The sequence below is a fragment of the Typopeltis vanoorti genome, chromosome 6, assembly GCF_054136105.1.
Source record: "Typopeltis vanoorti isolate ZY-2024b chromosome 6, IOZ_Tvanoo_1.0, whole genome shotgun sequence".
Lineage (NCBI taxonomy): Eukaryota > Metazoa > Arthropoda > Arachnida > Uropygi > Thelyphonidae > Typopeltis > Typopeltis vanoorti.
This window is the reverse complement of record NC_143554.1, coordinates 15,110,370-15,134,560: the sequence shown is the minus strand read 5'-3', so window position 1 is coordinate 15,134,560 and position 24,191 is coordinate 15,110,370. Positions and strand designations below refer to the sequence as shown.

The 24,191-nt window shown below is 35.7% G+C and overlaps 1 protein-coding gene across 1 annotated transcript in view; it reads right to left on the bottom strand.

Annotated features, from left to right (window-relative positions):
* Vps13D (vacuolar protein sorting 13D) overlaps positions 1-24,191 on the bottom strand; it is a 1,260,195-nt gene that overhangs the window by 896,771 nt on the left and 339,233 nt on the right. Inside the window, exon 25 of the mRNA XM_090393926.1 lies at positions 1,565-1,747. Coding sequence (XP_090250052.1) covers positions 1,565-1,747 — 183 coding nt within the window. The remainder of the gene's footprint in view (positions 1-1,564; positions 1,748-24,191) is intronic.

Sequence of the window (24,191 nt, the reverse complement as noted above, 5' to 3'; positions counted from 1 at the left end):
AAGTGTGGATAATTCTGATGATGATGATTGGATATTATGTATCCTATTTTTGCATAAAATGTATACTGAGTCTAAGTAAACTCTTAGAAAATGAAGTGAAATGTATACATAAACCAGAGAAATACACATAACACGTGCAACAAATTTTATGAGATGATTTGCTGCACCATTAAATAACATGTATTCCTGCCATGCTTAAATGAATCACCTGATCATCATTCGTTAATTGGATTAGCCTCTCCCTATAGTTTTTAACTGAACTGCTGAATGTATATAGTGGCTGTTTATTACTGGTTAGTTATTTAACTTCGCAAACAAATCACTTTTGCTCTCTTCCCTTTCTTTTTTAATTATGGTATCATAAATTTGCTTATTCATGTCTAGACTTTATAGGATAAATGCTATTCACTCTACCCAGCAAATTATAGGACACACATATCACAAATGTTAATTATTAATAATTCATTTGCCATTAAGGAAAGTATTTCTACTCACACTTATTCTTTCCTTCATATTTCCCATTCGTACATGACTTATTAATGATGGTTCACATATTTACATCTTTGAATGATTCAAATATACCAACCAAATATAGCATTCTCCATCATTATTGAAATATTTGTTTTAAGATATATATCTAATATATCTTAAAACAAACAGATTGTTTCCCCCCCCACTCTATGCATATTTGGTTACAATTAATTGATAAATTAAAGTATTCAAAGTTATCCTACAATTAATTGCATTGAACCAATTAAGATAAGTGCTGATGCACTATGCACTCTTAATACTTTCAAACATCAATAAAAATGCAATCACATCATATGGTCAAATTAAAGTGAATTTCGTAGCGTGGGTTGCATAAGCCATATGACAGCACACCCAAATACGATGGGCATGTGACACCACTGATATATAAACACACACACAGATCGAGTAACCTTGTATATGTATGGCTTGATACATAAACTTACGTAAACCTAAAGTTCTCGAGACACACAACACACACACATTTGATACAGAAAGCACAACTGCAGATTAAAGGAAGCTGAAACTCTCGAGTCCTGTATAAGTGAGTTGAAGAACAATGGATGACGGCAATAAAGCAAGAATGGATGATGTGTGTTTCAGCTAAAAGAATAACATCAAAGAAAGTGAAAAAAAAAGAGAGGAATATTATTGAAGGAATGGAAACTGTGAATAGCTATTGTTTATCCAGGATGTGTTAGTGGTTTGAAAAGCACCACTTATGTTCTCAGGTGAACAAAGATATGAGTTCAGAATATGGAAAATTTAACACATTTTTGACTAACTGATTAATAATACCTCTCCCACTTCTTTGAAGCAACTTTCGACCAGAATTCTATATGGTGCTGCATGTGCAGGTTTCCTGCCAATTTGCTACTGGTTGTAAATCTCAAAGTGATGGTCAATGAAAACATAATTTGTTATGTAAATATGTTGTTAATTATCATAAATCTACAATAGGAATATTATATGACATCTAATACAAAGGCAAGACAGGTTTGACTTTAGTAGCCTATGTTAAACTAAAATATCTCACCTATTACATCTAAATTATTGAATTGCACAGTAGCGATCTGAAGACTCTCTTCATCATCCTCCTGACCTGGTGGTGCAGAAACATAAATAAATTCAATAATGATTAGAGCATCACTGTCTGCAGGATCCCTAGGAAGAGGAGGGTGTGCTGGATGAAAGGGAAGAGGTGATGGTGATCTCGATCCTATTAATAAAATAGAAGAACCATTTATTAACACAACTTTGTTTCTTCTCATATTATTTATATTTAAAATATTACTGTTCCTAACTATAAGATAGCTACTACTTTAATTCTATAATTCAAATAGGAGCAAACTAAAAACGTATCTTTGAATATGATGAAATTTTATTTCCTTTAAATTATCTAATCTTTAGGTTATAAAAATAAAATTTTCTAATTTTTTTCCTCCCAAAAGGTCAAAAATGAAACTCCTATACATTATGTGAATCTCAGCCAAAAAACATTGCTAAATTCCATTTTTTTATCTTCACAGTGAAACTAGTGCTACATACTATGACCCCATACACAGAGCCAGATGATACTAAAGTACCAATACTGTCTTGTGATATTCAGCCCAGACCTAGATAATCAAGAAACAACTCTCCACTAAGTTTACCATCCTACCAGTGTACTCAAAAAGGCAAACAAAGAGATCTAATATGGTATGGAAACTTAGATACTGATTATCACTCATGTTGATATCCATATGGAGAAAATTAACTAAATTTATTCAGCTATTAAATTATTAAGGTAATATTTGGACTTGGTCACCAAGATATCTTCATGGACATAAAGATATATACCACGAACTGCAAACAGACACATCAACAAATAATGGTCTCCCATATTTTTGGAAATGTGACGCAGTCAATTTGTTTAGATTCAGAGATTTGTTGTAGTGCTGTGATGGATTACAGAAATACTCTCCAATTTACATCTTCTGACTAAAAGGGAGGGCCTTTCCTTCCATCCCTAATGGACCCAGTGATCTGTACACATGATCCATGGCATGGTCTTGTAACCTGAAATGGCTATAGTGCAGATAATGGGGAGGATCTTATGATGAATGGTTCAGGGTAGCTAATTGTTTGTATGAGGTCTGCATGTAATCATTAAGAATGTGAGATTGTTTCAGAGGTGTGCCATACCCTATATCTGGGATTCGTGTGTTGAATTCTGGAGATGAGTGGTAGAGGGAGGATTGAATCTGAATAATAACTGGAAACCTTTGTTGTTTTTGTGAACGGGGAAGCCAATGGCTAAAAAAATGTTTCAAATGTGGTTGATTTTGGTGAAGAGGCTAGTGTGGTAAAATCAGATGGTTCTAGCTCCTAGATTCTGATAACACCATACTGCTGGAGATGCTGGTGGCATGAGATGATGGATGTACCTAGCAGTGTAAGTAGGTTTTCTGTGGACTGAAAAGAATAAGGATTCTTCGGGTAGCCACAGTATCAAGGAAAAAATTGTTTATCTTTTCAATAATGAAACAGCTCCTCTGGTGTTAGCTATTCAGGTATGCTAAAAAAAGTCTTCATCATTATTGTGGTATACACTAGCAGAGTTTCGGACATATTTAAGGCACAGATGCCATATTTTGAAAGTCTTCCAGGAATATGTCCCACAGCCCAGTGAAGGTACAACATATAACCGTGACTTCAATGTGCTTTAGGTTTTTCCTTGCCAAGTAAAACAGCCATAGTGCACGGGAAAAAGGACTAATATTCAGAGAGAGAGAATTTGAATCGGGCATGCTAAAAACAGGTTTTTACAGGTGTTTGAGGTTTCTTTTAAAGATACATTTGTGAATAGGGAGGGTATAACAAAATTGTCCATAATGTGAGTATCAATGAGGACTGTAAATGACAAGCAAAATTTGAGGTGCACAGTTTTTCACATAGTAGCAGTTGTAGCATGTAACTTGCGAGAGAGAGCGCGTGAGTTAGTGTTTAGCCACTTTATATGCAGAAGAACCAATTATGTCCACAAGAGGTGTCAAGGATACATCTGTCTATTTTTGGTAACCCATAAATCCAGGAAGGCCAGGATATAATTCTTGTAAAGCTTTGTTTTGAACAGGGCAGTATCAATTAGATGGTATGTAGGTTGATCAAAGTAGATGACAATAACTCTAACATGATACTTGATCACTGTAAATGTGATTATGTTCAACATTTTTCAATCACATTTACAGTGATCAAGTAGTTAGAGTTATTCTTATCTACTTTGGTAATAATATTCTGTTTGTGATAGCTTTTTAAGTGCACTGGATTCTGCATAACATGAATTTCTTTCCAAGGATTTACAGATTTTAAAGGGTGGTTACATCTATGGCAAAATTAGAATGGAGCATCTACAGCCCCTCCCTCCATACTGCAATAATACCTGGCTAAACATAGTCTATGTTTTAAAATGTGTAAGGCCACCCAAAAGAAATTCATCTTATTCAAAACTCTCCAGCCTTAATCAGCTAAACCACAACCAAAATGTCATCATCACCACCAAAGTAGATAAAGGTCTACTCTCTAAAATGCTTGAATATGCTAAAAAATGTGTCCCTTAATCACAAATATGCAGATCAATTTACATACCAACTAATTTACACACCAACCCTGACCAGACACAAAATCTTCTATGCATCCATAGATTTATGGGTTACCAAAAAGAGACTAACACATCACACCCTTGACAGCCATTGTGGGCAATAATACTAGACAGATAGTTATTGTTAATTGAGCATTGTCCCACACTTAACCCAAGAGCTCTCTCATTACATGCACACTTTCACATGTGAAAAATCCTCTGCATTTCAAATCTTGCTTTGTCAGTTATGATCCTCAGTGATACATCATGGGTAATTTTGATATAGTCTCCCTATTCACAAATGTATCACTAAAAGAAACCTTAAAACTCATTCCTATTTCTCCCTCTGACATATCAGCTTTATACCCCTTTACCATGCACTATGGTTATTGTACTTGGCATGGAAAAACCTACAAGCAGATTGAAGGCACAGCTATGGGATCCCACAACCAATCTTTTCATGAAAAATTTTCAAACATTTTTCAATATGGTTCTAAACTATGCTGCTCCGACAATATGTGATGTTGAAGACATAATCTCCATTTAGCCACATGTCTGAAATATGCTGGAAACATTTTTAGCATGCCTCAAAAGCTAAAACTGAGGATTCATTTCATAATTGTAAAGGAAAACAGTGACTATCTGTTCCTTATCCTTTTCAGTTCACCGAAAACCTATCCAAACTGGTAAGGACATCCACCACGTCTGTGTAGTGCTATCAAAACGGAGTTAGAACCATTATATTGGGATCACAGTAGCCTCTGTACCAAAATCAACACTTTTGGAACACTGGCTCTCCACCTTCACAAAATCAACAGATTTCTCTGCTAATCCTCCAACTCCCCCCCCCCTACATACACACACACAGAATCCTGAACACAAAAAGTTCATTGCCATATTCAACATCCAAGCACTTCATAAAAAATCTCATACATTCTTAAAATCTATAAAATGCAAATCTTCTACCAAGCTATACAAAAAATTAGCTACCCTGATCCACTCGTCAAAAGATCCTCTGAATCATCTAGTTCATCTTAGTCTCTATAGTAGCAGTTGTAGCATGTAATGTGAGAGAGAGTTCTTGGGCTAAGTGTTTAGCCACTTTATTTCTTGCTCCTACAAACTTATAACATTCTCCAAATGTAAAATTTGGCCACATCACATAACTAAACATCTGGGAGTCCATTTTGAGACCATCAGCAAGATTCTATCATAGCATCCACAAAGGGAATCAGTTAGAACTGTAAGAGTCAGCTTGCTGGCCTGGTTGACTAAGTAGTTAATGTAACTGCTCTCCAACCAATGAGCTGCAGGCTCAAATACACCCCCCATAGCTATGGATGTTTGTGATTGTCTATAGGTTGGAGATGAATGTCACTGGCCTGTATGAGACTACCACCACCACTGCCTGCTTACAGGAGGCCTGAAGTGGCTTGAAAATGTTTCACATTTGGTCTCTAGTTAGGATTTCTCGGCTATGTAAAAAAAAAAATTAATGAAATAAATTAATGAAGGAATAATAAGGAACTTTGTAGACTGCTACAGACAATAGTATCAGTACCAGGTTGAACTCAACAAACAAATATAACTCTGTCAACAGAACTGCACCTACTGGACTTGAGTTAAGAATTTTTGAGGTTTGCTATAACTGAGTTTTTTATAATGGTGTTCATGAAACACCATTATAACAAACTCCTCCATTGCAGGTCAGATACAAAACTTCTTTATTGATGGAAGTTAATATTCTGTTGACTTCCTTTGGCAGCATTAAAAACAAAATTTTTGAAAGTTGGTGATATAATAAATCATACCATAAAACATTTCTTCATCATCATCATCATCAAATTCCTGCCATGTACCCTCAAGGGGTGTACAGGATATGACAGTACTACATGAATAAATTACATCATTACTAACTTCCTATCTACAATTTTCCTCCAAATCAGTCTGTTACTTGTCAAGACACCAACATTATCAGATCTTATATTTCTATCGTCTAAGGCACTTTGTACCGTATCAATCCACCTATATCTTGGTCTTCCTCTGGGTCGTTTTCCTGCCAACCTGGCAGAGAACACTTGTTTTGCTAATCTTTCCTCTCCCATTCTATTTAAGTGACCATACCATCTGAGATTAGCTCTGCTAATGCATTCCTGGATGCTGACAATGTCAAGTTCTTTCCTAATATCCTCATTTTTAATATGATATTGCCATTGATGCCATCTGTTCACGCCTCTAATCTTTCTCAGGACTCTCATATCTGCGGTCTCTAGTCTTTGGTCAAGTGTTTTACTTCTGACCGAGCTCTCAGATCCATAAGTTAAAATTGGTTTGAACACAGTCTTGTATACAGCTAATTTAGTGTTCCGACTAATTTCTTTCTTATTCCATATGAATTTATTCAATTGACTTCCCACGATACCAGCTTTGCTGATTCTGTTGTCTATTTCTATATTTAGTTTACCATCTTCAGTAAAAATTGTGCCTAAGTAGCTGAAATGTTTTACTTGTTCCACAGGTTCTCCATTCACAACACAGTTGACATTTTCAATGATTCTGCCTATTTTCATTGTCTTTGTCTTTTTATTGCTGACCTTCATACCATATCTATTACAACAGCTATTCAATTTAGTCAGAGAATCTTGCAGACTTGTAGCGGATTTATTTAGAAGTATAACATCATCCGCATAAAGCAAAGAGCTCACATTAACATCTCCAATTTTGATATCAGGTTTAATACCACATTCCTTCATAATGTGATCCATATAGATAATGAATAACAGAGGGGATAATGTACATCCTTGTCTCACACCAGATTTAACATTAAACCATCTTCCTGTACTTCCTTCAATTCTAACTGCTGACTCACAACTCAAATAAAGACTAAGTATTGCTTGATATAATGCCCCATTGACACCATATAACTGCAGTGTATTGAATAGCTTCTCTCTTGGCACCTTGTCATATGCCTTTTCCAAATCGACAAAACTTAAATACAGATCTTTGTTATATTCCCATGCTTTCTCGACTATTTGTCGTAAAGTGAAGTTCTGATCCTGACAGCCACTATTTGGCCTGAATCCAGCTTGTTCTTCACCAAGCTTTTCTTCCACAATTCTTCTCAACTGTTTCTTAAGTATACTTGCATAGATCTTGCCAGGAACACTCAGTAGGGAAATACCTCTGTAATTCTCACATTTAGTTTTATTTCCCTTTTTATATATGGGTACTATGAGAGCTCTACTCCAATCATCCGGAATTCGTCCCTCTGTCCAGGCTTTCTGAACTATGCAGTGCAGCCACTGTAAGACTCTTATACCACCATACTTCAGCATTTCTGGTCGAATATCATCTACTCCTGCTGCCTTTCCACATTTCAAGCCTTTGATGGCTTTTTCTACTTCAAGTATGGATATGTATTCCTGACTGCATGCCTGGTCAGTGTTTTTTATCACTGTGCTGTCATCACTGCTTGTTTCATTTAGCAGTTTTTCAAAGTAATTACTCCATACTTCAAGGATATCTTTTTCTCCTGTTTTCATTTCACCTTTATCATCTCTAATTCCTTTTACAGCACTCTTTCCTCCATTCCTAAGCTTCTTCAACAACCTCCAGAATATTTTGCCACCTTCTTGATATTTATTTTCTATATTCTTGCCAAAGTCCTCCAATGACTTTTGTTTAGCTAAAACATTTCTTTTACAGCATTAATAAATTATAATAATAAAAGTACGCAGTAACTGTTTGAGAAATAGGTGACTAACTTCACAGTGCCACGATGACCTAACATAGATTTCAAATGAGTTAAAACAGAAATCAATGGATGAAGTGGAGAGAATTATTCGATATGTTGACTCACAAAGAAACCTGAATTGCATACACACACCCTCAATGGCATATCTTTTGTCACTGATGGCCTTTTCTATGTTTTTTGGCAAACAAACTTCACACAGCAGGGATGTGGCACTCTACATAAAAGACATTCCACAAACATCTGGCTCGCTAAGCATTAACTTCCTGAGTCTTCCTTTGAATTTCTTAGATTCAGTACTGGACTCACATTTTCAGTAAGCAATAATGGTACCTATAGTTACATTATGAAAATTATGGATACAACTACCAATCGTTAGAGTAAAACTTGAACTTAGTATAAACAAAATATACACTTGATATTTCGACCTTCACCTTAAGGTCATCTTCTGTAGTATACAAGGTAACATACATGTGCAATAGATGCAATAAACTGCAGGGTGTGCAAATGGAGGAAGATGATCCTAAGAGGTGTTGAATATGTTTTTTAATTTTAAAGGTGGTTTACCTTATATTGGGGAAACTGAACGTACAATCCCTATCCATAAAAAAGAACACAAACAACACAATAAATGTAATAATTTTGGTGAAGCAGGCGTCAGATCACGCTCTTAACACCCTACATCGAATTGATTTTGTTCTTTGCATCACACAAAAACTTGGTATGAATGGAAATTTAAAGAAGCATATGAAATTTTGATTAACCACCATAATCTTAATAGTAATGGGGACTTAAAAATTCCAAGAATTTGGATGGCACACATTCACACTTAGTTTCCAGCAAACTCTGACTTTAGGACTCTAAGCAATTTTTCATTTTTTAATGACCACTATCCATACCAGTTGCAATTTACATGTATACTTATATCATCATCAACTTCAAATTCCTGCCACCCTCAAGAGGAGTAGAGGATATGATAGTACTACATGAAAATTTACATAATTACTAACTTCCTATCTACAATTTTCCTCCAAATCAGTCTGTTACTTGTCAAGACTCCACAATATTATCATTATCAGATCTTATATTTCTATCGTCTAAGGCACTTTGTACCGTATCAATCCACCTATATATCTTGGGATTCCTCTGGGTTGTTTTCCTGCCAACCTGGCAGAGAACACTTGTTTTGCTAATCTTTCCTCATCCATTCTGTTTAAGTGACCATATTACCTCAGAGTAGCTCTCCTAACGCATTCCTGGATGTTGACAATGTCAATTTCTTTCCTAATATCCTCATCTTTAATATGATATTGCCATTGATGCCATCTGTTCGCACTTCTAATCTTTATCAGGACTCTCATATCTGCGATCTCTACTCTTTGGTCAAGTGTTTTACTTCTCACCCAGCTCTCAGATCCATAAGTTAAAACTGGTTTGAACAATGTCTTGTATGCAGCTAATTTAGTGTTCTGACTAATTTCTCTCTAATTCCATATGAATTTATTCAATTCACTTCCTACCATACCAGCTTTGATGATTCTGTTATCTATTTCCATATTTAATTTACCATCTTCACTAAAAAATCGTGCCTAAGTAGCTGAAATGTTTTACTTGTTCCACAGGTAAATTTTCATTGTCTTTGTCTTTTTATTGCTGAACTTCATACCATATCTATTACAACAGTTATTCAATTTAGTCTTGGAAATCTTGCAAACTTGTAGCGGATTTATTTAGAAGTATAACATCTTACGCATAAAGCAGAGAGCTGACATTAACATCTCCAATTCTCATATCATTTTTAACACCACTTGCCTTAATAATGTGATCCATATAGATAATGAATAACAGAGGAGATAATGTACATCCTTGTCTCACACAGATTAAACATTCAACCATCTTCCTTCAATTCTAATTGCTGACTTACAACTCAAATAAAGACTTAGTACTGCTTGATATAATGCCCCATTGACACCATATAACTGTAGCGTATTGAATAGCTTCTCTCTTGGCACCTTGTCATATGCCTTTTCCAGATCGACAAAACTTAAATACAGATCTTTGTTATATTCCCATGCTTTCTCAACTATTTGTTGTAAACTGAAGATCTGATCCTGACAGCCTCTATTTGGCCTGAATCCAGCTTGTTCTTCACCAAGCTTTCTTCCACAATTTTTCTCAACCGTTTCTCAAGTATACTTGCATAAATCTTGCCAGGAACACTCAGCAGGGAAATATCTCTGTAATTCTCACATTCAGTTTTATTTCCCTTTTTATATATGGGTACTATGAGAGCTCTACTCCAATCATTGAGAATTCGTCCCTCTGTCCAGGCTTTCTGAACTATGCAGTGCAACCACTGTAAGACTTGTACCACCATACATCAGCATTTCTGGTCGAATATCATCTACTCCTGCTGCCTTTCCACATTTCAAGCCTTTGATGGCTTTTTCTGCTTCAAGTATGGATATGTATTCCTCACTGTATGCCTGTTGAGTGTTTTTTACCACTGTGCTATCACTGCTTGTTTCATTTAGCAATTTTTAGAAGTAATTACTCCATACTTCAAGGATATTTTTTTCTCCTGTTTTCATGTCACCTGTAAAAGGAATTAGAGATGATAATCACCTTTAGCATCTCTAATTCCTTTTACAGCACTCTTTCCTCCATTTCTAATCTTCTTCAACAACCTCCAGAATATTTTGCCACCTTCTTGATATTTATTTTCTATGATCTTGCCAAAGTACTCCAATTACTTTTCTTTAGCTAGTTTTACACAGTGTTTAGCGTTCTTACATTTGTCTCTGTATTCTCTAAGAGCATAATCTGACTTATTTGCCAGGAACTTTTGATATGCTTTCTTCTTTTCCTTCACTGCCTCTTTAACTTCCTGTGTTCACCATGGACTTCTGATTTTTCTATGCTTGCAGACAACCTTACCACATCAATCAGGGTTTCCTTCAAGGCTTGCCACTGAATCTCCAATGTTGGTTTTTGTTCTCAAACTCTTTCATTTTTTCTTCAATAATCTTTGTGTATTTTTGTCTACAGTTCACATCTAAGAGCTGCTCAACTTTTATTTGCTTTAAAATTTCTTACATGTTTTCTTACATTCTTTTTAATATGAAATTTAATTTTACACTTCTCAAGACTAAATAGTGATCACTTCCGATTTCAAATCCTCTGTACACTCCTGTGTCTGGCACCAGGGAGAAAACATCCCTATCAAAAATAACATAGTCAAATGAGACTTTTCTTATTCCTTGCCTCTGCTATCCATGTGAATTTGTGCACATTTTTATGTTGGAAAATGGAGTTAGTAATAACCAGTCCATGTCCTGAGCAGAAATCTAACAGATATTTGCCATTATTATTAGCTTTTCTCCAAATTTTCTCCAAATATTTTTGTATGTCTGACAATCATTTCCCACTGTGCTATTTAGATCTCCAAAAAGGACCAACTTTTCCTTTTTCATTGTGTCAGTTGTTTTCTCTAAAGCCGCAAAAAATTCCTTCACTTCTACCTTAGTAGTGTAAAATCGTGTATAGAAGGATTTTTATACAAAATTACCTTATATACTGATTTTACTGAAAAACGAAATTCTATTCAACATACTTTTGATTAATTAGCAAAATTTGTTATGTTTAGTAAACACGGAAATATATTTTTTGTGAACTGTTAAATAGTGGAACTGCCAAAATTTTGTAAAAAGAACAAAGGAAGTTAAATGTGAAATAATTTGTGTCAAAAGAAAGTTCCAGACAAAGATATTTCCAGATGGATTATCCTATTATGACCTAGGGCAATTACAATCACAAAGGTGAAATATGCACGGGTGTTTCCTGCCTTAATGCAACGACGGAAAAAGGTGGCAGGTGGAGAACCACAGAATACCCAAGGGATTAAAACATAGCAGATTCCAAGGTCAAAGGAGCCAGATAAAAGGAGGTTGCTGTGTTACAATCACAAGTAAATAATATGACAAGGTTACGGTAAGGTAGGTTACGTAGTTAAGAATGTAAGCTACGAGGGTTACGGCAACGGAGGTCAGAGGTTACAGAGTCGCAACGGAGTTTTGCTAATCATCTTCAGGCGGAAGACCATGCAGAAGGAGAGGCAGATTTGATGTGTGAGGCAGAATACGTTCGTCTTCATTCTGTTTTGGGTCCAGGTTCGGGAAAGCTGTCCCGATTAAAGGTCAGAGACCTGTGTTCCAGCCGATAGATACCAGAAGTGCAAGACAACTAATTTAAGTTGTGTTTGAAAAAAGTTAATACTAGATTTTCAAGCTGCCAAGTTCCTGATGTTCGCAAAAGTAAGATGTAATCTCACAATTCCCGGAAAAAAGTTCCCATGTGCATAGCCAAATTGGAAAGCATTAGAGGAAAGAGATTTCAAGTATCTATGAGAGTGGACTAGACTACTATTTCAAAGTAAGGTTTTTATGTTGTTTTTACTAGAGACAGAATTGTGACAGTGATTTGTCTGAAGTTTTCTTTGTAACAATAATTGAGGACTATAGGCATTAAGCTAATCGTTGAATTATCTTGTTCAGTTGTATGTGAGAAAACTTTGCATAATTTAGGGTGAAATATTATGTACTTAAATTTGTTGGTATTAGCCAAGCCTGCTTTTGTTTAGAAAGGAAGAAATGCTCTGTGTGTGATTAAGTGTTAACTAACGAAATATCTTAGACACGCTATTTTACAGAATTGTTTACCTAAGAGGTTTAAATTGTATTTGGATTCATGAGTCTATTGAAGTATAGAGCCGGAGAATTAACTTGTAATTTTAGTATTAACCCTTTTGTACTTTCTTTGATTATGAATAAATTGTTTTCATGTTTAAATAATTTGTCTGATTCCTACTTAGCAATGCACTGCTCATAAGATTCGAATCTGTATGTCCTAGAGTTGAATAGCCACGACTGTAGTATAGAAGTTTTACGTTGTTAAATTTAGTGTTAAGTGAGAGAGAAAGATTCCATGTTTTACCGAGTGTTTTTGTTTGGAAGAATATTCATCTCCTACCCACGAATGGTGGCGCAGCTGGAAATCAAATAAATTTCAATTTAGAAAAATGCCAGTAGTTCAGACAAAGAGAATAGCTACAGCCAGAGGCAATTTCTTAGATGTGGTTTTGCACAAGTGAGCAATAATATTTGCAGCCTGAGACAAAGAAGGTAATTAAGTTAAGTGAGAGGATTGAAATTTAAGAGATTAAATCAAGCAATGATTAAGAGCTCGGAGTTACGACTGTTAAAGTTAAAGTAAAGTTAAGATTAAAGATAAACATAGATTTTAACAAAGGCACAGCAGACAAAGATTTAATAAGAATATATTATTATTGTTCCAGGAAACTCAAAGAGTCGACAGACTCATCGAGGGAGGCCCTAATCATGTCTGGAACAACTATTCAACATTCACACAGTATCTATCATATCTTGCCTTGAACTCATTCACGGTCGTAGCACCCACAACAGACTCTGGAAGCCTATTCCACTCATTCACCACTCTCCAAGTAAAAAACCTAGCTCTAACACCCTTGTCAACCACGCTCTTGCCCAGCTTCCATGCATGGCCCCTAGTCCTCCAACCACCAGTCATATTTTCAAAAATATCTTCTGGATCAATCTTATAAAAACCCTTCAGTAATTTGAATGTATCAATCATATCACCCCTCCTTCGCCTATTGTCCAATTTCTGCAACCCACAAATCTTCAACCTATTCTCATAAGGTTCATTCCACAGACCTGCTATCATCTTGGTCACTCGTCTCTGGATCCTCTCCACTTCCTTCCCATCACGAAGAAACCCTGGTGCCCATAACTGGGCACAGAAGTCCAGATGGGGTCTTATCAAGGCTCGATACAGGGGAACAACAACTTATTTGTCTCTGCATGTTGAAGTATTTTTCAGAAGCTAAGTGATTTGGTGAGCTGATTTAGTCACTTTTGCAATGTGCCCCCTAAACTTCAACTCCCTATCCACCAGCACTCCCATATCCCTGGCCTCATCAATCTCCTGGAGTACGGTTCCACCAATGCGATATACTGCTGCTATTCTTTTCACCCCAAAGTGCATAACCATACACTTTGCCACATTAAGCTGACATCCATTTTTCCTAGCCCAGTCCTCCAAACTATCCAAATCATCCTGTAAAATTTTGACATCCAGTGCACTCACAATTGCTCTACCCAACTTTGCATCATCAGCAAACAAGTGAACACTCCTCTCAAATCCTTTCCAATATCATTGATGAACAAACTGAAAAGCAGTGGTCCAAGAACAGAGCCCTGCGGCACTCCACTAGTCACAAGACGTCTTTTTGACTCCACTCCTGAATAAACCGCTCTCTGGTATCTCTCCTTCAACCACCCTCCTATCCATCTCATCAAACCTATATCCATCCCCATCTGCTCCAGTTTACTGATTAGGGTTCTATGTGGTATCCTATCAAAGGCCTTGGCAAGGTCCAGTAGTATCACTGTAAACCCACTACCCCTATCCAGTTCAGCCGTCACTGTGTTATAAAACGTGAACAAGTTACTGAGGCATGATCTACCCTTCACAAAACCATGTTGTCCCCCATACAATATCCCATTTTCATCTATCCAATCCTGTATTCTTTTCTTGACTAATTTCTTTAAGACCTTGACAATGATTCCTGATATGCTAATTGGTCGGTAATTTACAACAGCAATCTTGGAACCACCTTTATGCAGAGGAACTATTTTCCCCTCCTTCCACCTGCTCGGGACTAACCCAGATCCGAGACTCAAATTAAACAAAATGGTCAAGGGTACTGACAATTCTTTAGCTGCATCTCGTACTACACGAGCTGGTATACCATCCAATCCAACAGATGTATAGACATTGAGGTTATGCAATAGACTACTCGCCTCCACTTCATTCACCACAATTCCCGTATAATCTACTGGTTTATTCGTTTCTGCAATGTCACCACCTGGATGATATATTCTTGCAAAGTGCTCACTCAGTAACTCAACTATATCAACTGATTCCGTTACCTCCCTACCATCAGCATTCTTTAAAATCATTCTGCCATGTACATTTTTCCTTTTACTCGCTACATATCTAAAAAACTGTTTAGGATTCTCTTTAGCCTGCATGGCCAATGTTCTTTCATAATCCTTTTGCTTTTCTTACCACACTCGTCACCCTTCTGGCCTGCGCTTTATACCGTTCATGTGCCTGCCGGTCACCTTTCTCCTTAAATTCCCTCCATAGCTGTTTATTTTTTTGCAGCTCAAGCTTAATGGTGTTATTCATCCATTTAACCCCTACTTGATTTATTATTCGGACTCTAGGTATACAGTCAGCCATTGCTTCATGCAAGTACTTCTTAATTACCTCCCATGCACTATCAACTTCTAGTCCTTGCAGTTGTACATGCCATGGCACTGAGCCAATCAAACTCCTAAGCTTGTCATACTTTCCAGCCCGATAATTCCACATGTACCCTGTCTTAATTGAAAATTCTACACCTCTAGCCACCTCCCAAGTCAAGACCCTATTATCACTCTCACCGATTGGTGGCAATGTGGTCATATTTGTTACAGCCAAATCCTCAGATGTAATTACTAGGTCAAGCACTCTCTGACCCCTAATATTTTCCATTACATGCTGTCGCAGATAGTTATCCCTTAATAACCGCATAAAATCGAATTCCTTCCTCCCGTGTGTCCTCTCCTCACTCCAATCACTGCGACCATAGTTGAAATCTCCCATAATAATCACCCTCCTTCCACTCATTTCTTCTATTTGCTTGTGCATACTGTCACCACCATCTTTTCCATCACCTGGTCTATAGCAGCACCCAATTGTATATTTAGTTCTGCTAGCCACAATCTCATACCAAATGGCCTCAAATGTGCTCTTTTCTCTACCCTGCAATTCAACTTCTATTCTCCTTGGCTGTAGCTCATCAGCTATCATCAACAATACTCCTCCCCCCATTTTATTCTCTCAGTCATTCCTGAACACACTATACTCATCACATTCAATCCCACTAGCTATATCATCTACAGTCAGCCATGTTTCACTAATACCAATAACCTGTGGTCTGGAAGTGCCAACCATGGCCAAAAACTCTTCCTTCTTGTTCCTAATACTCCTAGTATTAGTGTACATGAATTTAAGACCCCCATTAGCCCCAACCCTACCTTGATGCCTTATATTAACTATCCCACTCTGGTTTGTTGTCCTTATTTGCTGTAGCATATTATATTCATTCTTACATTCAACTGCCTCCCTAAGGACTGTATATCTACTTCCCCCCCCCCTTAACAAATCTAGTTTCCCTGAATTTGCACATCCACTACATTCAGCAACACTTTCTCAAGTCTTCCTACACCGTAACCATTCAAATGCAAGCCATCCATCTTATATAGATCCTTTCGCCCATCAAACTCACTCCACACGTCCACAAATTCCACACCACTCGTCATACATAACCCACGCATAAAGTCATTCACAATTATGGCCCTCCTTTTAAACATTTCACTGTCATACCATGGCAAAAGACTAATCATTCTAACTCTTTCACTCTTTTCTTTTGCTACCTCAAACAATTCATTCAGGTCTTCTATCATTTCCATTTTATCTCCTTTCAAATCATTCGTACCTGCCACAACAATCATTTCTTTCACCCTTTCCTTTTGCTCTCTAATAGACTCAGTTACATCCTTTATGGTCGCACCAGGTTGGTACGATTTTGTCAAATCCTCTACTAACACACCTCATACTAACGAGTCTCCATATAGCACTCTATCCTTCATTTTGTTCATGTTCACATTCATACGTCTATTTTTCCTGTCATACCTTTTATTATTGGTTGGTTCATTCAGTCGACTTTTGTTCATGCACTCTAGCTGCTGTTTTGCCCTTTCTATCGCACCATTCAACAACGCGATCTCACCAATGCATCTATCTCATCTTTTTTATTCTCTGAGAAACCATTAATACTATCATTCACACTTTCTACATTCACACACTCATAATTCTCATGTACAACCTTGCCGTTTCTTGTCATATCGCTATTTTCTTCATTCTGAAGTTTGACAAAAATATCACACTCACGATCTGAAATACACTTCAATTCCTCATTCTCCCTACATTTTCTACACATATTCAATCCTTTATTATCATCTGACCGCACTCCGCAAAGCTTACATTTCACAGCTAGTACACTGACTCATTTCTTTTATACTACCGTTCTTTGATAAAGATGGCGAACCATCATTACTGGAACCATTTTCCTTCGTACAGGTGCCATAATTATTTGCAACGTGTTTTATCAAATAATAAGTTATAACACACCAAAAAACACAAACAGACGCACTAAAATACGCAAGGCAAACATATAAAGTACATAAAGAATATATACAAATATAAAGATAATAAGACTTAATATAATTAATAAAAATACCGTATGTTTAAAGTAGAATCTTCTGTGGGACCATAGGCACAAATAAGTCTCACTATACAGTTCCGCATTCTGATATTTGCCCACATCATTCTACTTGAGACTGTCTGCCATTCAAGAAGATCAGCCTCGTATTTAGTGTTGAATACTATGGCTATTCCTTCTTTTCCTTGATTGTCATTCCCTAAATATAACATTTTGTATTTATTGCTCAGAAAGATCTCATCAGTTTTTGTCTTCTTTGTTTCAGTCACCCCTATTATGTCAATCTGGTACTTACCTGATTCCTCAGCTAGCTCCATTTCTTTGCCATTCAGGCTTATGTTGTTAGTATCGATCTTTAACTCTGGTGATGCTGAGTTGGGGTGTGTTTTCAGATTTCTTCCAGTAGCTGACTTTTGGCTGTTCACCCTGGTTCCCTGGCGAAAACATGGGGGGGGGGGGGGCTTGTTTAACCCGGTGATGCCCCAGCCAGCATGAAATTTTGTCATGTTGTACCATCGTTTTGTATACTGGTTTAAGCCAATAAGAATATAATTTGGTCAGCTAAATCCCAAATTGCCAGCCCATCCCAAATTGCCAGCCCATCCTTGTTCATTCAGTATCCAGGTAGATACCAAACAGGGTGCACCACGAGAAGGTGAGGTTTGGACATTCGGTCAGAAGCCCTGTCGCTTCTCCGCATTCCTTTAAAGGCTATGTGAGATCTCCTCTCAGTTATACAGTTTTGATCCTTAAGCATCGCGTATACTTATGTAAGTAATTTTAATTTCTGTTTATTCATTTACCTATTATTTTCTGTATGAGCATGTTACTCTCTAGCTTAATTTAACTCTGTAACCTAATAGATAATAATAATAACAGGACTCCAGCCTTGATGTAGTGAGGTTTTTTTTTTTTTTTTTAAATACCAGAGGTCAGGCAAACAGTTTTAACTGTTGATCAGTAACTTTAACATTGCCATGTAGATTGTAGTGAAGCTTGTTTCTTTGTATATATACGCATATTCCAGAAGATGACCTTAATGTGAATGTCGAAACATCGAGTGTATCTTTTGGTTTATATTTAACTAAAGTTTTTCTCTAACATGGTAGTTGTATCCATAATTTTCATGATGTATTCTGATCACTGTCCAAGCATGAAAGAAAGGTATACCAATGAGGCTACAGATAGGCCACTAATATTACATCCTATTATAACATCTCTTTCTAAGTACAAATATTCTTTTCTATATTTCTATGGATACATTGGGTTGCCTTATTACTATAGAAAGGTGAATATACACAATTATTGTGAAGGAATCAAGCATCAAATAGCACAACAATAACGTGAGCTTACTACAGGCGGGAAGTTTCTTACTTATACATAGGATTTCCCGCAAGATTCGTATTTTAATGAGCGGTGCAATGAAACTGAAATTAGGCAAGCAAAAGATATTTAATTTTCTCACAAAATTATTCTTACATAAGAAACAAGAATTCTGTTAAGATCAATACAATTAGAAAATAATTTATGCATTCTATAAAGAATTTAGATTCTACTCAGCTGAGTGTATCATTTACTGCTAGAACTTATATGACTTTCACAATTCACATTCGTTAGGATTTCAACTTAGTTTCAATTTAAACAATATCAATATTCAGCAAAACATTCAAAAGTTAGTTCTTTTTTGTCTCAGTGAAATATTCGTAAATTTAAATTTATCAAACACTTAACAAGCATCATCAATATTTATCAGAGGATTAAAATAGTTCTTAAAAGGTTCAGTCTTGATTTTACATATACGTAATGAGATAACACATTCAAACAGGAACTAATTCTTCAATGAAGTTTCTCGCATTAATTTCACAAGGAAATGTTTTATAATATCACTCATTCAAGCTTGACTAGCTGGCTCCAGCAACAAGAAATTTGACCAAGTTCTCCGGACACAAGTAACACTATCACACATTAGTTATAGAAGAGATATTCTTACCGGTATGATCATCATAGCTTGCATTATGGAAAACTCTTACAACACTTCTAGGCACTCAATAATCTTCCACTATAGGCAACACAAAACTTATAGTATCCTTGAGTTCAATAAATTATTTGTTAAGACTGGAAAATGTATTTTCTTGCTCATAATGACTTATCTTTCAATAAGTCTCGATCATATTAATAAATTCACTCAGATAAATTCCTTTACGAGATGACAGGAAACTATAAATAAATATGAGTTCGAAGTAAGATCCATTAAATTCAGAACAAGTTTCCAAATCTTTATTATGTCGTACGATCCCAGGTTAGATCATATCTCACGACCTTCCTACACTCTCTCCAATTTCCCTCTGGCTGTTTGTTCCTATATCACCTCTCTCCTTCCTTTTTCCCACCCAAACTTGATTTTTTTTTCCACTCGTTCAGTTTACAATGAAAATTCTCACGTGATCATCATACAGTTCCCCCAACACTAAGGCATGCACTATCTAAAAATAACTTAGTGTTCTGACAGCAACCAATCAAATTACATTAGCAGAGTTTCATTAGAATCACTTTCACTTTCCATAACAACAAATAAAATGCATATATTACAGTTCACTTAGGATACATTTACAAGTTATATAAAGAATTTATACAGAATAAATAACAAAAAAAATTACAATTTTTTTTATTTCAGTAAAAAAATAACAGTAAGTATTTAAATTAGAATTTACTTAGGAGCAAAATTAGCTCAGGATATGGAATTCATGTTAAATTATGAATGAAGTATTAATAATCATAAAATCCTTCATTCCCAATTTAACATAGGCTTGCTGCACCAAAGAGAAACACAAGGATAATGAAGATTAAAATTAATTTTGAAATCTCAAGATTAAACAATTTATTAGATAGCTGATGTAGGAAGTATAAAAAGTCAAGAAGCATTTAGAGGAGCTCAGGAAGAAAAATAAATTTAAATAACAAAAGAAGAGACAACAATGCAATAAAGCAGGTAACATATTAAGTAAAGATAATCAGAAAAGTAAAGTAGCATATAAAAAGAAGGATGCTATATGGCAGCATTTCCCAAACTATGTTGTGCAGAACACTAGTGTTCCGCAGAAAGTGAATAAGTGTTCCGTGAAAAATTATCAAACTTAATATGAGCCTGGAATGGTTTTTAAATGCTGCAACAAGTTCAAACATGTTTCAAAATCAGTAGCTCCTCACTTTGCATGTGGATTGTGCGGTTGTCGACAACTCCAAGCACGAATGAAGTACAGAGGTATCTATTCTAGGAAACGTGCAGTCACAAGCAAGTCAATGTCACACACTGCGGCCCAGCATGCCTGTAGTGTGTGCTGTCGCATTTTTGTAATGCGATACAGCCTGTGGCCATAATGTGCACTTAGCTGTAGATTGAATACGAGACTAATGATGCTTGACTCTAACAAAAACTGTTCTGTTAAAATTCCAGGATTTGTGAATTGTTCCATCATAAGAAAAGTTTGAGAAATCCTGCTATATGGTATGGCAACTCCATCAAAAACATGCCAGTGATAATTTCAACTTGAAATTTTCTGGATGCAAAATCAAAAACATCATAAATGAAATTGAAAAACAGAAAACAAAAGTAAAAGAGTTGGTAGTTTCTTAAGGAACAAATTTTAACTAGTGGTAACTACAGTATGCAAAAAGTATGAAAGGACTGATGGAAGAAGTGAAAGTGTAGAGTGAGAGAAAGTGAAAATCATTAGATTACTAAAAAAAGAAAAAAAATCTGATAGTAATGAATTAAGAAAAAAAGGCTTCAAAGGCAGATGATAGGATGCACAGGTTGCGCGGAAGGAATAGTTCCAACTTTTTGGATGCAAGGAAGGGGTTTGAAGGAAGAATAAATTTATGTAAGAAGGATGGCCTGCACATGAATACATTTGGTATCAGGAGTATCAAGGAGTAATTTATTGGTATTATAAGAAAAATAGAAATGTGAATATGCTTCTCAGTGGAGGCAATTATGATGAAAGGATGACTGTGTGCTTGTCCATTTTTGACTTACAAAATATGTACAATAAGGTTCCTACCATATGTGAGGCATTAGATATAAATATAAATCAGCAAGTTATCAACAAGGGTCATATAGACTAGAGAGGAGATTGTACAAAAATTCCTGGAGATAAATTGCTATGTATATGTTACGGTTAAAGTGATAAATCCGGTTATTATTAATAATTACTGGTTAAAGTGAATAATTTACGAGAATTAATCACTTTAACCAGTTAAAGTGAATAATTCCTAGAAGAGTCTGGTAAATGTAATAAAAACATGTTTATAGGTTTTATATATAGGTTTTCATTCTCAATAGAAATTATAACAGCTTAGGTTAGGTTAAGTTAGTTTATAATGAAAAAAGTAAGGAAAGTACTTCTTTTGCACTCAATGAAATCAGAAATCATTATAAACTAACCTAACCTTTATCGGTTGGAAATCATTATAAACTAACCTATATCGGTTGGAAATCATTATAAACTAACCTAACCTAAACTTTCCTTACTTTTTTTTCATTATAACCTAACCTAAACTAACCTAATCTTTATTGGTTAGGTTAGTTTAGGTTACGTTATAATGAAAAAAAAGTAAGGAAAGTACTTCGTTTGCACTCAATGAAATCAGAAATCATTATAACCTAACCTAAACTAAACTAACCTGGATGTCGCATGTCGAACCAGAGTGTAGTCATAGTTTGTCTTGGGCAGATTAATGGGGATTAACGATAAACGTTATTGTGGGCCGAGCTTAATGATTGCAGACAGATAAATGGGGATAACAAATAAAAGTTGTTGTGGGCAGATGAATGGGGATGAATGATAAACGTCGTTGCTGTATACCTCTTTCCTCATCAATGGAGAAAAACACTGATCAGCGCCTCTCTGATTTATCTATTATTCCCATTCATCTACCCATAACAACTTTTAATTGTTATCTCTATTAATCTGCCCACAATCATTAAGCTCGTCCCACTACAACGTTCTTCTTTCATCCCCATTAATCTGCCCATGACAAACTACGACTACACTCTGGTTCGACATGCGACATCCAGGTTAGGTTAGTTTATAATGATTTCCGATTTCATTGAGTGCAAAAGAAGTACATTCCTTAGTTTTTTCATTATAAACTAACCTAACCAATAAAGGTTAAATTGGGTTAGTTTATAATGATTTCCAAACTGATAAAGGTTAGTTTAGGTTAGGTTAGTTTATAATGATTTTCAAACTGATAAAGGTTAGGTTAGTTTATAATGATTTATGATTTCTAATTTCATTGAGTGCAAAAGAAGTACTTTCCTTACGTTTTTCATTATAAACGAACCTGTTATCATTTTTATCGAGAATGAAAACCTATATATAAAACCTATAAACATGTTTTTATTACATTTACCAGACTCCTCTATGAATTATTCACTTTAACCGGTTAAAGTGTTTAATTCTGATTATTCACTTTAACTGGTAATTATTAATAATAACTGGATTTATCACTTTAACCATAACATATATACATGAATGTCACCAGAAGTATCAGGAACAAAGGTATAGAGTTTGTAACCTATGTGAATACATTGGGAGCTCAGACTAAAGGCATACTAAGATCTGGTTCTCAGATACAAATATATCAGCTGGTATTGAGTAGAGGATAGAGCATTCATAAGAAAGATCGACAAGAAGGAGAGCAGGGGGTCGAGCTGCTAATGATATCTGATGATCTGAATCCAATTAGAAGAAAGATATGACTGAAATACTAGTAACAATTTTTTCATGTTGTGATGAGATTGATCAAATACAGCAGAAGTGTTGTCACAGACCTAGAGGATCAGTTGCGGGTGACAATGATTTAGTTGTGAATGAAATTCACAACTAAATCAACCTTACCTTACGGTTGCTAAACAAGTAATCATCATGAGTGACTAATTATTTAAACACTGAGTGGGTAGAAGGAAAACTCATGAGAAAAATGAAATAGAATTTATCAAGCTGTCCGGACTTCCTAAAGCAATATGTGACAGATCTGATTACAGTCATAGGGGACTTTATATAAATACGTGATTGGTATGTCTCCAGTTGGTGACAGTAATCATACTATTCTAACCTGGGAGATAGCTGAGTATACAAATACTTCATATAAAAAAAAATTCATATGAACTATAAATCATAAAATAATTACTAATTGAGGAGTATACACTATGTTTGATCCAAAGGTATTGGTTGTTAGATAGGAAGGATACAGCAGTACACTGGATGCATTTAAAAAATTTTTCCAAAGCACTGCCAATAAATGATACATAGCAAAGAAGTGAAATGGATATACAGTCTTATTAAGCAGGATATTCTTAAGAAAAAAATGAAGTGGAAGGATTACCATGTGCATAAGGATGATGCCAGCCATGAAAATAATAAAAGAGTTAAGGTATTTTCCAGAAAGCTAAGTCTGAGAACAAAAAAAACTGGCTGTACAAGCTAAAGAACCCCCCCCCCCAAAAAAAAAAAACAATTCTATCACAGCACTGAAAGTAAAAGAAAGCACAAATATAAAATAACACATATACTGAATGCGGATGTAGGTGATAGATGAAAAGGAGATTGTCAACTAATGAGTGCCCATTCTGCTAGGAGCTATCAACCTGGTGTACCTAACACTGAGCATAATGTTATCACTTCATTGGATGAAGAAACAGATGGATGAAAAGACCATACTAGAGCTGTGGCATAAACTGAATTTGAATTTGGAATTAGAAATGATAAGATATTGGCATGGATTCTAAAACTGTGTTTAGTTGATATGCTGTGCGTCTGACCTAGCTGGATAATTTGAACAGGTAAGATTCCACAGCT